Here is a 16,645-nt window from a genome sequence, read left to right on the forward strand (position 1 = left end):
CTAGAATATTGTGTTCAGTTCTGGTCACTTCGCTACAAAAAGGATATTGCTACTCTAGAGTGCAAAGAGCAGCAACCAGAATTATTCCAGGTTTAAAAGGCATGTAATACGCAGACAGGCTAAAATAATTGAATCTATTCAGTCTTGAACAAAGAAGACTACGCAGCAATCTGATTCAAGCATTCAAAATTCTAAAAGGTACTGACAATGTTAACTTAGGGGACTTTTTCGACCTGAAAAAAGAAACAAGGACCAGGGGTCACAAATGGAAGTTAGATAAAGGGGCATTCAGAACAGAAAATAGGAGGCACTTTTTTACACAGAGAATTGTGGGAGTCTGGAACCAATTCCCCAGTAATGTTGTTGAAGCTGAAACCCTGGGATCCTTCAAGAAGCTACTTGATAAGATTCTGGGATCAATACGCTACTAACAACCAAATGAGCAAGATGGGCGGAATGGCCTCCTCTCGTTTGTAAACTTTCTTATGTTCTCTGAAAGCCTAAATAAAGCAGCAGCAGCATGTTCATCAGTCACCTACCTAACTACTTGCTCTTCAATCATAGTTCATTTAATGCATCAGCATTAACTCTCAATTTATTTTTTATCTGAATTACGCACAGCAGTGTTGATTACTTTATAGCTAAACGTCATGGCCCCAAGTGACTCGTTGTACAGCGACATCTAGTGGCAAGAATAAGCGCGTGTGGCCTGGCGAAGGTCTCTGAATGGATTTATCAATGCAGAACATTGTGAATGATCTCAAATCCCTTCAGAACTATTTGAATGCCTTCCAGAACCGTCATGTTATATCAGGACCACCCTGACATTGTTATAGCAGGCATTTCCAATTCTTTGTATCTATAATAACAAGGAGAATATAAGTCTACATACATTCATACCTAAATCATAGCAACCCCTGCATACACAAGCACACATACAAATGAAGAAAAACACGACAGAGAATGAAAAAGAATTCCATCCGATTTTATTACACATCAGTTGTACAGCACAGTAGCTTTCATCTCACTATATGAAATTCCCCATCAGTGACCTGGACTCCTCAGCACTCGAGGTCAAGAGCTCAATGTGAATTTGTAATAGTACTTATTATTCTTATTGTCTAAAAGAACACACACACACAGCTGTCCAGTAAGCAGTAAAGCAATCGCTGTACTGACTAAACCATTATGTTGCAAAGACAAGCCCAGAATATGGTTGGCATTTACAATAAAATATATTACCATCTTGTGTTGGAACCGATTCTCAGGCCAAAGGAACTCCTGCTCTGGCCTTATTCAGCATTTTCTTGTGGTGCTCAGTGAACTGTGTGTGGTTAATGTCACCCTCTGCTTTTTATTGCCGCAGTGAAAGGTCCTGTCCAGAATAGAATGGGAGTCGATGGGGACCAGCTCCTCATAACACCATGCTGGTTATTTCCACACTCTAATCGATTCATAACTTAGCAGTCATGTTTCTGATTTCCAGCCCATCTACTATCTCTCTTGGGGAAATAAGAGCATGCGATTAGGACTTCTTATTCCTTTCCTTCGGTTGTCTCAACCCAGACCCATTGTGATTGAAATACGTATTCTAACCAACAACATCCAGACGCCTGCGCATTCTGACTGTTGCAAGCACTGGTTTGTTTTAGATGTAATAACCCAAACCTGAATGTAGGGGTAACATTTGACTTAGAAACAGAACTATGCAGGGGGTATATATGGCAGGAGGATGCCCCTCCTGTTAATCTGAAAAACACTGGATATCTCTGCGGTTCTGGCTTTTGGTGCACAACTGAAGTACAGTATTGAGGTAGCACTGGTTCATTTTAAATGACTTGAAGTAGTATTCCCATTCCAATAAGAACAGCAGGATTAACTGGAGGCACCCTGTAAGAAGGTGCCATCTCTTCTATTTTATTATGGTGGAGTTTGTGCATGTGTGTGTGCCAACAAGGCTGTACTCTGAATGCAGAGTGGCAGTGCACTGAATTCAACTGAATGAGCAATGGTATCTATAATCAAACATCTAGTCTATTGTGGGCTCAGTAAAGTAATTACACACACACACACACACACACACAGAGAATATATCTATATATATCTAGATCTATATCTATATCTAATATATATATATCTAATATCTATATCTATATCTCATATATATATCTATATCTATATAGATGTGTGTGTGGTGTGTATATATATCTAATGACTTCATTAATGTAAAATAATATATATATATATATATATATATATATATATATATATATATATATATATACACCACACACACACACACACACACATACATACATACATACACATAGTGATATATATAGTAGGATTCCAAGATACCAATTTATTATACATTTTAAAAACAGCATAAAAATAAGCAGCTATTATTTATAGATTAGTCATTCTTTAAACAAGGAATTAGCCCAGTCCATTGTGCGATTAACAATAGGCCACAACAAAGCTGTCTATGAAAATATAAGCAGACTGGTTGTAAGCAGACTGATGTGTGACAACAGTGACAAGGAGCTCAATTTAAACATTTTATATGGTTACAGTTTACAAAGAAACCCATCCCACCCTAGTGTGGATTTTCTATGGTGACTGACTGATCACTCAGTATAAAGCACTGACAAGTGCTGCTATCAAGTTATACAGTAATGCATTGCTGTTGTTGCACAATGCTGACCCCACACAGGTGTGAAGGACAATGAAAACAAAGCAATGACCATATCTGATGGTAAGTTCTTAACAGTCCTAATAAATGCAAACACTGCTGATTGATAGTATTGCACATGTACACCCATGCAAGAAATCCATATTGTACTGAACAGATACAGTACAAGGTAGTTACTTGGTAGCTGATAGGATACTAATAGTCTACATGCACCCTTCTATTTTCCATGCCTTTTTAAATTTTGTTTTAGAATGCGCTCTTGTTGGACATTAACACTACATCACAAGCTGCTTTTGGATGTGAAAATCCAAAATGTATATCAAGAGCTGCTTCATATACAAATAGATATATTCTGCCCTTCCCACAGCCATGGTGACAGACTTTATAATCAAACACCGTGTGAGAGTCAGTGACAGGCTTTCTAATCAAACACCGTGTGAGAGCCATGGTGACAGGCTTTCTAATCAAACACCGTGTGAGAGCCATGGTGACAGGCTTTCTAATCAAACACCATGTGAGAGCCATGGTGACAGGCTTTCTAATCAAGCACCGTGTGGGTCGGAGGGTAAATGAACTGGTATATTATCATAGTAATTCGCACTGTACAAAGCCAGTGTTCTCTTTGGGTGACATGAAGCTAGTTATAAACAGCTCATCCTATCTGATTTGCCCCACTGTCTCTGTCAGTGTTTGATTGTTGGGTTTCTGCATTAGCAATTGGATAATTGGACTTCTGTGATTTCACCACCAAGTCCCCCCTATCGTGTTATTTAAAAACAACTTGCTCTGCTGCGCCCTCAAGCTGAAAGATGATAGCACTCAGGCCTTGACACAGTTATTGGCGGTTTACTATACAGAATATATTAGTACATTTCATCTACTATACAGCTAATACTGTACCAACATCAATCACAACTGGCTGCAAAACAACCCCAAACTGATAATTGTTGATCTATGACTAACAATAAAAAAAAATTAAATCTTCAAGCAACAAATATAAAACAACTTCTCACCCATACAGATACAGAATGATTATTTGGTGACACCCCTACCCTTATTTACACCTGCTGGTGAAACACTATTTCAACCGTAATCTGTGACAAACCAGTTTCTATACAGAGAACGCCCTCTAGTGTGCAGGAGATGCAGGACAGGTTAACAAAACTTTACATCACATTCACTTCAGTTTTATTCACAATTCTTCTGCATTTGTACAGCTGGTTTTGGCTGCCGCTGTGTATCATCTGACTTTGCCTTAGAAGTGGTTTTGAGTCACTCCACTGATTGACACCGCACACATCCAATCAGATACATATACACACACACTCATACACTATAGAGTTTGTGAAACCGCTGTCTATTTTTAAATTAATCCTACATGTAAAACTAAATTGGGGAAATCGGGTATTTCAGCAAGTAATTATTTCAAAAGAGGGGTCACGACCTACAAAGGATGATGCATGTACATTGAAACGTCAGTTATTTCACAAAATCTGATTTATAGGACGCTCTCGTTGTAAAGATAGAAATCTGCATGGATGATTTTTATATATATATATATATATATATATATATATATATATATATATATATATATATATATATATATATACACACATTTTTTAAGACCACAAAATGCAAAAGTCCAATTCAATTTTATGCCATCATAACTTCGTGTGTGCTATTTTTTTTATGAAATAAATTAAATAAGCAAAAACTGACAGACAACATTGGTTACTAGAACACTTAAAACAGGACCCTTGTTTAAATCCAGGACGAGGATGGCTTGATAAAAACTTCCTGATTGACACTCTATGGCCTGCCTTAGATAGACATCAACTGGTAATCCGTCGTGCTGCCTAATTCAAAAAATAAAAATAGCACTCTCTAAAGATAAAACTACAAATGTAAGTGTGACGTACCCGTGTACAAACCTCTGTAGGTAAGCCTCCACTCTAGATATATGTTCAAATCTCGATCAATATGTGCAGCTCGTTGTAGGTCTTCTGGATATGCTCCTGATCTGTTATTGATTGGCATTATCAATAATCTCAGAAGAAATGCATCTATGACACATCAGAAGCTGCAGATCTTAGATTTATGGATAACACTGTTAAGCATCTGTCTAACTAGATTTACTTGTAAACCTTTGTTTAATTCAGCACAAAATATCAAGTTTAAATATCAGAAACACTTAATGCAGAGAAAATACTATTTGCTGCAATTAACCATGAAAAAAACTGCAACCTTACCAAAAAAAAAATGCAATTCACGCTCAGTCCATCACTCAGCTCTATTTTTCATCTCTTTCTTGAATGCAGAAAGCAAGAGGTGTTACAAACCACACAACAACTGAGCCAATGGCCACCCCCCGGGGTGATGTGGTTAGCTGTGCTTCACAAAGTCTGGTGTTTGGATCCCTGTGTGCAGAGTCAGGGACCCGGGTCTATCCACTGCCAGGGCAGGGTGGCAAGCCTCTGTGAATGTGTGCCGGTAGGAGAACAGCAGCTGCCCACTCTGTGCGTTGAAAAACAGCAGCCGCCCGTGCAGGTAATCCAGCAGAGTCCCGATCCGCTGCGGCAGCTCTGCCACCTGGATGTCAGCCTGGGCACTGCTGTGGAGGAACTCGAACCTGCGACAGAGAGCACGGCAAGGAGGAGAAATGATACAATAGTGATATAATAATAATAACAATAATAGCTGTGGAGGAACTCAAACCTACGACAGAGAGCAGAGCAAGGAGGAGAAATGATTAAATAATGATAATCATAATAAATCATAACAGCTGGAGGAACTGGAACCTGTGACAGAGCATAGGACAGAGGAGAAATGAAGCAGAAGAAACTGAAGCAGCAGCAGAAGAAACTGAAGAAGCAGAAGAAACTGAAGCAGCTGCAGAAGAAACAGCTGCCTGAATAAGCAGTACCTTGTTGGTGAGGAGTGGCAGCGAATGCACCAGGAGGTGCCGTTCTGCCCCAGGGGGCTGTCTCTCGGTGTGGAAGGATACACCACTCCGATCCTGTAGGCCTCACTGCCGCCCACTGCAGTTTCCCAATAGTGATATCCACGAGGGGGCAGCAGCTCCCCCAGGACCCCCAGAGAGCTGGGACAGAAACAACAGTGAAACAAATCATACTAGACACTTGAGTGCAGGGCTGTGAAATCTGGGGATTAAAACAAAAGCCACAAATTCAGAATTAGTTCTGTCTGAATACCACTGGAACACCACCTGACTATCTAATGCACTTCCTCAGAGATCTGAAGCATTTCATTTTGAATTTGGTCCTGTTAATTATAGTGACTTAAAAACATTTAAAGTCCCACCATTCTCCTCCATCCGTTGCTTATAAATTCACTGTTTATTCTTCACTAATTCATACCCTCTTACTCGCCCACCAGGGGATTGTGAGATGTGTTCATTCATGCATGAGTGTGTGTTATACATGTGATCGGTTTCATTTGTTACAAAGGAACACAGAATAAATACAGGTAATTAAATCCAAATCAACTTAATTCAAAATGAATTACACCAGAACTCAGAGGAATTTAAGTGTTACTAATAATCTTAATTAATAGGGCCCTGTAATAAACTGATAGCCATTCTGATCCTGTCCGTACATTAAGAACGCACTGCGATTACTTGGGTGTTCAAAGGGACAAATGCAGCAGAATTCTAACAGCCTAAGGGACTGAATAAAATGGACTAAAATCCAGACTACAATACAGGCGTCTTTTATTTTTGATAGCACAGAAATGCAGCAATACAACTAATGGTTTAACTGCTAAAGCCATACGGAAACTTACTCATTGAGTTTGGCTCTGTGTTTGAAGGTCTGCTCCTCATAGTGAATGGCAGTGCCGTCCTCAGAGAGCACAAGGGCCGAGTTGGCGGTTTCTTTTAACAGGTGAAACCTGGTACCTGTTGATTAAGTGAAGAGTGGCAGGGGTTGGGTGGCTTTCATTCAAGGTGACAAGTCTGCAAGGTGCTTATATTGTTCAGGAGGGATACAGGATTCCCTTAATGCATTCAGAGGTGAGAATCACATTTGAGGCTGTTCCTGGCACCAATCTGGCCAGCCCTCTATCTGTCAGATCAACTGTCTTCTCCATTTTAACTGAAACTGACTTTAAAAAAGACAGGTATATTACAGAATACTGTACTTTATAAAACAGCAGGCAGAGATGCTGCTCTCTGATTGGTCAATCACACGTTCCACCAATTGAAATATTTCACAACATCACCACGACTGGAGCCTCATCACAAAATATTGATAATGAAATATTAATCCGTTAAGGGTAAGCGGAAACATAAAGGAGACAGGAACTTGAAGACCACGGGACGCTAGACACCCCTCCCGTCACAAAGAATGCACTACACCTGACGAACTTCAATACAAACAGGAAAAAAATATGCAACAAGAACATTGAATGAAACAAAATGTGAATCAGAACGCCAACACTCAACCACATCATTCAGTAAGACCTGTCATTGATGCTGTACATATTCTCAACAAAGCAGGGTTTGAAACACAGTAAATAATGTCCATAATGGGTCACAAAAATAAGGCATTCATCACAAGCTACTGGCAAGGAAGAAAGAAATGGTCCCATATGCTTACTGGCAGCAAACCAACCAAATTTAAACAGTCCTTCGTCCACACTGGAAATGACCCGGAGCAAATAAAGCCGCTGAAAACTCCTCCCTCTACACAAGCACCTGCACCATCCTCTCACAATAACAGAGGCTAACTCTTCCCTCTACACAAGCATCTGCACCGTCCTCTCACAATAACAGAGGCTAACTCCTCCCTCTACACAAGCATCTGCACCGTCCTCTCACAATAACAGAGGCTAACTCCTCCCTCTACACACAAACACATCTGCACCGTCCTCTCACAATAACAGAGGCTAACTCCTCCCTCTACACACAAACACATCTGCACCGTCCTCTCACAATAACAGAGGCTAACTCCTCCCTCTACACAAGCATCTGCACCGTCCTCTCACAATAACAGAGGCTAACTCCTCCCTCTACACAAGCATCTGCACCGTCCTCTCACAATAACAGAGGCTAACTCCTCCCTCTACACAAGCATCTGCACCGTCCTCTCACAATAACAGAGGCTAACTCCTCCCTCTACACAAGCATCTGCACCGTCCTCTCACAATAACAGAGGCTAACTCCTCTCTACACAAGCATCTGCACCGTCCTCTCACAATAACAGAGGCTAATCCTCCCTCTACACACATCTGCACCATCCTCTCACAATAACAGAGGCTAACTCCTCCCTCTACACAAGCATCTGCACCGTCCTCTCACAATAACAGAGGCTAACTCCTCCCTCTACACAAGCATCTGCACCGTCCTCTCACAATAACAGAGGCTAACTCCTCCCTCTACACAAGCATCTGCACCGTCCTCTCACAATAACAGAGGCTAACTCCTCCCTCTACACACAAACACATCTGCACCGTCCTCTCACAATAACAGAGGCTAACTCCTCCCTCTACACAAGCATCTGCACCGTCCTCTCACAATAACAGAGGATAACTCCTCCCTCTACACACAAACACATCTGCACCGTCCTCTCACAATAACAGAGGCTAACTCCTCCCTCTACACAAGCATCTGCACCGTCCTCTCACAATAACAGAGGCTAACTCCTCCCTCTACACAAGCATCTGCACCGTCCTCTCACAATAACAGAGGCTAACTCCTCCCTCTACACAAGCATCTGCACCGTCCTCTCACAATAACAGAGGCTAACTCCTCCCTCTACACAAGCATCTGCACCGTCCTCTCACAATAACAGAGGCTAACTCCTCCCTCTACACAAGCATCTGCACCGTCCTCTCACAATAACAGAGGCTAACTCCTCCCTCTACACAAGCATCTGCACCGTCCTCTCACAATAACAGAGGCTAACTCCTCCCTCTACACAAGCATCTGCACCGTCCTCTCACAATAACAGAGGCTAACTCCTCCCTCTACACAAGCATCTGCACCGTCCTCTCACAATAACAGAGGCTAACTCCTCCCTCTACACAAGCATCTGCACCGTCCTCTCACAATAACAGAGGCTAACTCCTCCCTCTACACAAGCATCTGCACCGTCCTCTCACAATAACAGAGGCTAACTCCTCCCTCTACACAAGCATCTGCACCGTCCTCTCACAATAACAGAGGCTAACTCCTCCCTCTACACAAGCATCTGCACTGTCCTCTCACAATAACAGAGGCTAACTCCTCCCTCTACACAAACACATCTGCACCGTCCTCTCACAATAACAGAGGCTAACTCCTCCCTCTAAAAAAGCATCTGCACCGTCCTCTCACAATAACAGAGGCTAACTCCTCCCTCTACACAAGCATCTGCACTGTCCTCTCACAATAACAGAGGCTAACTCCTCCCTCTACACAAGCATCTGCACCGTCCTCTCACAATAACAGAGGCTAACTCCTCCCTCTACACAAGCATCTGCACCGTCCTCTCACAATAACAGAGGCTAACTCCTCCCTCTACACAAGCATCTGCACCGTCCTCTCACAATAACAGAGGCTAACTCCTCCCTCTACACAAGCATCTGCACCGTCCTCTCACAATAACAGAGGCTAACTCCTCCCTCTACACAAGCATCTGCACCGTCCTCTCACAATAACAGAGGCTAACTCCTCCCTCTACTACACAATCTGCACTGTCCTCTCACAATGCACCTGTCCTCTCACAATAACAGAGGCTAACTCCTCCCTCTACACAAGCATCTGCACCGTCCTCTCACAATAACAGAGGCTAACTCCTCCCTCTACACACACACACATCTGCACCGTCCTCTCACAATAACAGAGGCTAACTCCTCCCTCTACACAAGCATCTGCACCGTCCTCTCACAATAACAGAGGCTAACTCCTCCCTCTACACAAGCATCTGCACCGTCCTCTCACAATAACAGAGGCTAACTCCTCCCTCTACACAAGCATCTGCACCGTCCTCTCACAATAACAGAGGCTAACTCCTCCCTCTACACAAGCATCTGCACCGTCCTCTCACAATAACAGAGGCTAACTCCTCCCTCTACACAAGCATCTGCACCGTCCTCTCACAATAACAGAGGCTAACTCCTCCCTCTACACAAGCATCTGCACCGTCCTCTCACAATAACAGAGGCTAACTCCTCCCTCTACACAAGCATCTGCACCGTCCTCTCACAATAACAGAGGCTAACTCCTCCCTCTACACAAGCATCTGCACCGTCCTCTCACAATAACAGAGGCTAACTCCTCCCTCTACACAAGCATCTGCACCGTCCTCTCACAATAACAGAGGCTAACTCCTCCCTCTACACAAGCATCTGCACCGTCCTCTCACAATAACAGAGGCTAACTCCTCCCTCTACACAAGCATCTGCACCGTCCTCTCACAATAACAGAGGCTAACTCCTCCCTCTACACAAGCATCTGCACCGTCCTCTCACAATAACAGAGGCTAACTCCTCCCTCTACACAAGCATCTGCACCGTCCTCTCACAATAACAGAGGCTAACTCCTCCCTCTACACAAGCATCTGCACCGTCCTCTCACAATAACAGAGGCTAACTCCTCCCTCTACACAAGCATCTGCACCGTCCTCTCACAATAACAGAGGCTAACTCCTCCCTCTACACAAGCATCTGCACCGTCCTCTCACAATAACAGAGGCTAACTCCTCCCTCTACACAAGCATCTGCACCGTCCTCTCACAATAACAGAGGCTAACTCCTCCCTCTGCACACACAATAACAGAGGCATCTGCACCGTCCTCTCACAATAACAGAGGCTAACTCCTCCCTCTACACAAGCATCTGCACCGTCCTCTCACAATAACAGAGGCTAACTCCTCCCTCTACACAAGCATCTGCACCGTCCTCTCACAATAACAGAGGCTAACTCCTCCCTCTACACAAGCATCTGCACCGTCCTCTCACAATAACAGAGGCTAACTCCTCCCTCTACACAAGCATCTGCACCGTCCTCTCACAATAACAGAGGCTAACTCCTCCCTCTACACAAGCATCTGCACCGTCCTCTCACAATAACAGAGGCTAACTCCTCCCTCTACACAAGCATCTGCACCGTCCTCTCACAATAACAGAGGCTAACTCCTCCCTCTACACAAGCATCTGCACCGTCCTCTCACAATAACAGAGGCTAACTCCTCCCTCTACACAAGCATCTGCACCGTCCTCTCACAATAACAGAGGCTAACTCCTCCCTCTACACAAGCATCTGCACCGTCCTCTCACAATAACAGAGGCTAACTCCTCCCTCTACACAAGCATCTGCACCGTCCTCTCACAATAACAGAGGCTAACTCCTCCCTCTACACAAGCATCTGCACCGTCCTCTCACAATAACAGAGGCTAACTCCTCCCTCTACACAAGCATCTGCACCGTCCTCTCACAATAACAGAGGCTAACTCCTCCCTCTACACAAGCATCTGCACCGTCCTCTCACAATAACAGAGGCTAACTCCTCCCTCTACACAAGCATCTGCACCGTCCTCTCACAATAACAGAGGCTAACTCCTCCCTCTACACAAGCATCTGCACCGTCCTCTCACAATAACAGAGGCTAACTCCTCCCTCTACACAAGCATCTGCACCGTCCTCTCACAATAACAGAGGCTAACTCCTCCCTCTACACAAGCATCTGCACCGTCCTCTCACAATAACAGAGGCTAACTCCTCCCTCTACACAAGCATCTGCACCGTCCTCTCACAATAACAGAGGCTAACTCCTCCCTCTACACAAGCATCTGCACCGTCCTCTCACAATAACAGAGGCTAACTCCTCCCTCTACACAAGCATCTGCACCGTCCTCTCACAATAACAGAGGCTAACTCCTCCCTCTACACAAGCATCTGCACCGTCCTCTCACAATAACAGAGGCTAACTCCTCCCTCTACACAAGCATCTGCACCGTCCTCTCACAATAACAGAGGCTAACTCCTCCCTCTACACAAGCATCTGCACCGTCCTCTCACAATAACAGAGGCTAACTCCTCCCTCTACACAAGCATCTGCACCGTCCTCTCACAATAACAGAGGCTAACTCCTCCCTCTACACAAGCATCTGCACCGTCCTCTCACAATAACAGAGGCTAACTCCTCCCTCTACACAAGCATCTGCACCGTCCTCTCACAATAACAGAGGCTAACTCCTCCCTCTACACAAGCATCTGCACCGTCCTCTCACAATAACAGAGGCTAACTCCTCCCTCTACACAAGCATCTGCACCGTCCTCTCACAATAACAGAGGCTAACTCCTCCCTCTACACAAGCATCTGCACCGTCCTCTCACAATAACAGAGGCTAACTCCTCCCTCTACACAAGCATCTGCACCGTCCTCTCACAATAACAGAGGCTAACTCCTCCCTCTACACAAGCATCTGCACCGTCCTCTCACAATAACAGAGGCTAACTCCTCCCTCTACACAAGCATCTGCACCGTCCTCTCACAATAACAGAGGCTAACTCCTCCCTCTACACAAGCATCTGCACCGTCCTCTCACAATAACAGAGGCTAACTCCTCCCTCTACACAAGCATCTGCACCGTCCTCTCACAATAACAGAGGCTAACTCCTCCCTCTACACAAAGCATCTGCACCGTCCTCTCACAATAACAGAGGCTAACTCCTCCCTCTACACAAGCATCTGCACCGTCCTCTCACAATAACAGAGGCTAACTCCTCCCTCTACACAAGCATCTGCACCGTCCTCTCACAATAACAGAGGCTAACTCCTCCCTCTACACAAGCATCTGCACCGTCCTCTCACAATAACAGAGGCTAACTCCTCCCTCTACACAAGCATCTGCACCGTCCTCTCACAATAACAGAGGCTAACTCCTCCCTCTACACAAGCATCTGCACCGTCCTCTCACAATAACAGAGGCTAACTCCTCCCTCTACACAAGCATCTGCACCGTCCTCTCACAATAACAGAGGCTAACTCCTCCCTCTACACAAGCATCTGCACCGTCCTCTCACAATAACAGAGGCTAACTCCTCCCTCTACACAAGCATCTGCACCGTCCTCTCACAATAACAGAGGCTAACTCCTCCCTCTACACAAGCATCTGCACCGTCCTCTCACAATAACAGAGGCTAACTCCTCCCTCTACACAAGCATCTGCACCGTCCTCTCACAATAACAGAGGCTAACTCCTCCCTCTACACAAGCATCTGCACCGTCCTCTCACAATAACAGAGGCTAACTCCTCCCTCTACACAAGCATCTGCACCGTCCTCTCACAATAACAGAGGCTAACTCCTCCCTCTACACAAGCATCTGCACCGTCCTCTCACAATAACAGAGGCTAACTCCTCCCTCTACACAAGCATCTGCACCGTCCTCTCACAATAACAGAGGCTAACTCCTCCCTCTACACAAGCATCTGCACCGTCCTCTCACAATAACAGAGGCTAACTCCTCCCTCTACACAAGCATCTGCACCGTCCTCTCACAATAACAGAGGCTAACTCCTCCCTCTACACAAGCATCTGCACCGTCCTCTCACAATAACAGAGGCTAACTCCTCCCTCTACACAAGCATCTGCACCGTCCTCTCACAATAACAGAGGCTAACTCCTCCCTCTACACAAGCATCTGCACCGTCCTCTCACAATAACAGAGGCTAACTCCTCCCTCTACACAAAGCATCTGCACCGTCCTCTCACAATAACAGAGGCTAACTCCTCCCTCTACACAAGCATCTGCACCGTCCTCTCACAATAACAGAGGCTAACTCCTCCCTCTACACAAGCATCTGCACCGTCCTCTCACAATAACAGAGGCTAACTCCTCCCTCTACACAAGCATCTGCACCGTCCTCTCACAATAACAGAGGCTAACTCCTCCCTCTACACAAGCATCTGCACCGTCCTCTCACAATAACAGAGGCTAACTCCTCCCTCTACACAAGCATCTGCACCGTCCTCTCACAATAACAGAGGCTAACTCCTCCCTCTACACAAGCATCTGCACCGTCCTCTCACAATAACAGAGGCTAACTCCTCCCTCTACACAAGCATCTGCACCGTCCTCTCACAATAACAGAGGCTAACTCCTCCCTCTACACAAGCATCTGCACCGTCCTCTCACAATAACAGAGGCTAACTCCTCCCTCTACACACAAACACATCTGCACCGTCCTCTCACAATAACAGAGGCTAACTCCTCCCTCTACACAAGCATCTGCACCGTCCTCTCACAATAACAGAGGCTAACTCCTCCCTCTACACAAGCATCTGCACCGTCCTCTCACAATAACAGAGGCTAACTCCTCCCTCTACACAAGCATCTGCACCGTCCTCTCACAATAACAGAGGCTAACTCCTCCCTCTACACAAGCATCTGCACCGTCCTCTCACAATAACAGAGGCTAACTCCTCCCTCTACACAAGCATCTGCACCGTCCTCTCACAATAACAGAGGCTAACTCCTCCCTCTACACAAGCATCTGCACCGTCCTCTCACAATAACAGAGGCTAACTCCTCCCTCTACACAAGCATCTGCACCGTCCTCTCACAATAACAGAGGCTAACTCCTCCCTCTACACAAGCATCTGCACCGTCCTCTCACAATAACAGAGGCTAACTCCTCCCTCTACACAAGCATCTGCACCGTCCTCTCACAATAACAGAGGCTAACTCCTCCCTCTACACAAGCATCTGCACCGTCCTCTCACAATAACAGAGGCTAACTCCTCCCTCTACACAAGCATCTGCACCGTCCTCTCACAATAACAGAGGCTAACTCCTCCCTCTACACAAGCATCTGCACCGTCCTCTCACAATAACAGAGGCTAACTCCTCCCTCTACACAAGCATCTGCACCGTCCTCTCACAATAACAGAGGCTAACTCCTCCCTCTACACAAGCATCTGCACCGTCCTCTCACAATAACAGAGGCTAACTCCTCCCTCTACACAAGCATCTGCACCGTCCTCTCACAATAACAGAGGCTAACTCCTCCCTCTACACAAGCATCTGCACCGTCCTCTCACAATAACAGAGGCTAACTCCTCCCTCTACACAAGCATCTGCACCGTCCTCTCACAATAACAGAGGCTAACTCCTCCCTCTACACAAGCATCTGCACCGTCCTCTCACAATAACAGAGGCTAACTCCTCCCTCTACACAAGCATCTGCACCGTCCTCTCACAATAACAGAGGCTAACTCCTCCCTCTACACAAGCATCTGCACCGTCCTCTCACAATAACAGAGGCTAACTCCTCCCTCTACACAAGCATCTGCACCGTCCTCTCACAATAACAGAGGCTAACTCCTCCCTCTACACAAGCATCTGCACCGTCCTCTCACAATAACAGAGGCTAACTCCTCCCTCTACACAAGCATCTGCACCGTCCTCTCACAATAACAGAGGCTAACTCCTCCCTCTACACAAGCATCTGCACCGTCCTCTCACAATAACAGAGGCTAACTCCTCCCTCTACACACAAACACATCTGCACCGTCCTCTCACAATAACAGAGGCTAACTCCTCCCTCTACACAAGCATCTGCACCGTCCTCTCACAATAACAGAGGCTAACTCCTCCCTCTACACAAGCATCTGCACCGTCCTCTCACAATAACAGAGGCTAACTCCTCCCTCTACACAAAGCATCTGCACCGTCCTCTCACAATAACAGAGGCTAACTCCTCCCTCTACACAAGCATCTGCACCGTCCTCTCACAATAACAGAGGCTAACTCCTCCCTCTACACAAGCATCTGCACCGTCCTCTCACAATAACAGAGGCTAACTCCTCCCTCTACACAAGCATCTGCACCGTCCTCTCACAATAACAGAGGCTAACTCCTCCCTCTACACAAGCATCTGCACCGTCCTCTCACAATAACAGAGGCTAACTCCTCCCTCTACACAAGCATCTGCACCGTCCTCTCACAATAACAGAGGCTAACTCCTCCCTCTACACAAGCATCTGCACCGTCCTCTCACAATAACAGAGGCTAACTCCTCCCTCTACACAAGCATCTGCACCGTCCTCTCACAATAACAGAGGCTAACTCCTCCCTCTACACAAGCATCTGCACCGTCCTCTCACAATAACAGAGGCTAACTCCTCCCTCTACACAAGCATCTGCACCGTCCTCTCACAATAACAGAGGCTAACTCCTCCCTCTACACAAGCATCTGCACCGTCCTCTCACAATAACAGAGGCTAACTCCTCCCTCTACACAAGCATCTGCACCGTCCTCTCACAATAACAGAGGCTAACTCCTCCCTCTACACAAGCATCTGCACCGTCCTCTCACAATAACAGAGGCTAACTCCTCCCTCTACACAAGCATCTGCACCGTCCTCTCACAATAACAGAGGCTAACTCCTCCCTCTACACAAGCATCTGCACCGTCCTCTCACAATAACAGAGGCTAACTCCTCCCTCTACACAAGCATCTGCACCGTCCTCTCACAATAACAGAGGCTAACTCCTCCCTCTACACAAGCATCTGCACCGTCCTCTCACAATAACAGAGGCTAACTCCTCCCTCTACACAAGCATCTGCACCGTCCTCTCACAATAACAGAGGCTAACTCCTCCCTCTACACAAGCATCTGCACCGTCCTCTCACAATAACAGAGGCTAACTCCTCCCTCTACACAAGCATCTGCACCGTCCTCTCACAATAACAGAGGCTAACTCCTCCCTCTACACAAGCATCTGCACCGTCCTCTCACAATAACAGAGGCTAACTCCTCCCTCTACACAAGCATCTGCACCGTCCTCTCACAATAACAGAGGCTAACTCCTCCCTCTACACAAGCATCTGCACCGTCCTCTCACAATAACAGAGGCTAACTCCTCCCTCTACACAAGCATCTGCACCGTCCTCTCACAATAACAGAGGCTAACTCCTCCCTCTACACAAGCATCTGCACCG

At 45.8% G+C, this 16,645-nt stretch overlaps 1 protein-coding gene across 2 annotated transcripts in view; it reads right to left on the minus strand.

Moving 5' to 3' along the window:
- Nucleotides 1–2,347: 2,347 nt before the first annotated feature.
- Nucleotides 2,348–16,645, minus strand: part of LOC121305052 (cardiomyopathy-associated protein 5-like) — a 49,692-nt gene continuing 35,394 nt past the window's right edge. For both annotated transcript variants that reach the window (XM_041236573.1, XM_041236583.1), the window contains 3 exons: nt 6,497–6,611; nt 5,619–5,795; nt 2,348–5,324 (listed from right to left, as the gene is read on the minus strand). In XM_041236573.1, the coding sequence (XP_041092507.1) occupies nt 5,078–5,324; nt 5,619–5,795; nt 6,497–6,611 (539 nt within the window). In that variant the 3' untranslated portion in view covers nt 2,348–5,077. The remainder of the gene's footprint in view (nt 5,325–5,618; nt 5,796–6,496; nt 6,612–16,645) is intronic.

Source organism: Polyodon spathula, chromosome 2 (genome assembly GCF_017654505.1).
Source record: "Polyodon spathula isolate WHYD16114869_AA chromosome 2, ASM1765450v1, whole genome shotgun sequence".
NCBI classification, from domain to species: Eukaryota; Metazoa; Chordata; class Actinopteri; order Acipenseriformes; family Polyodontidae; genus Polyodon; species Polyodon spathula.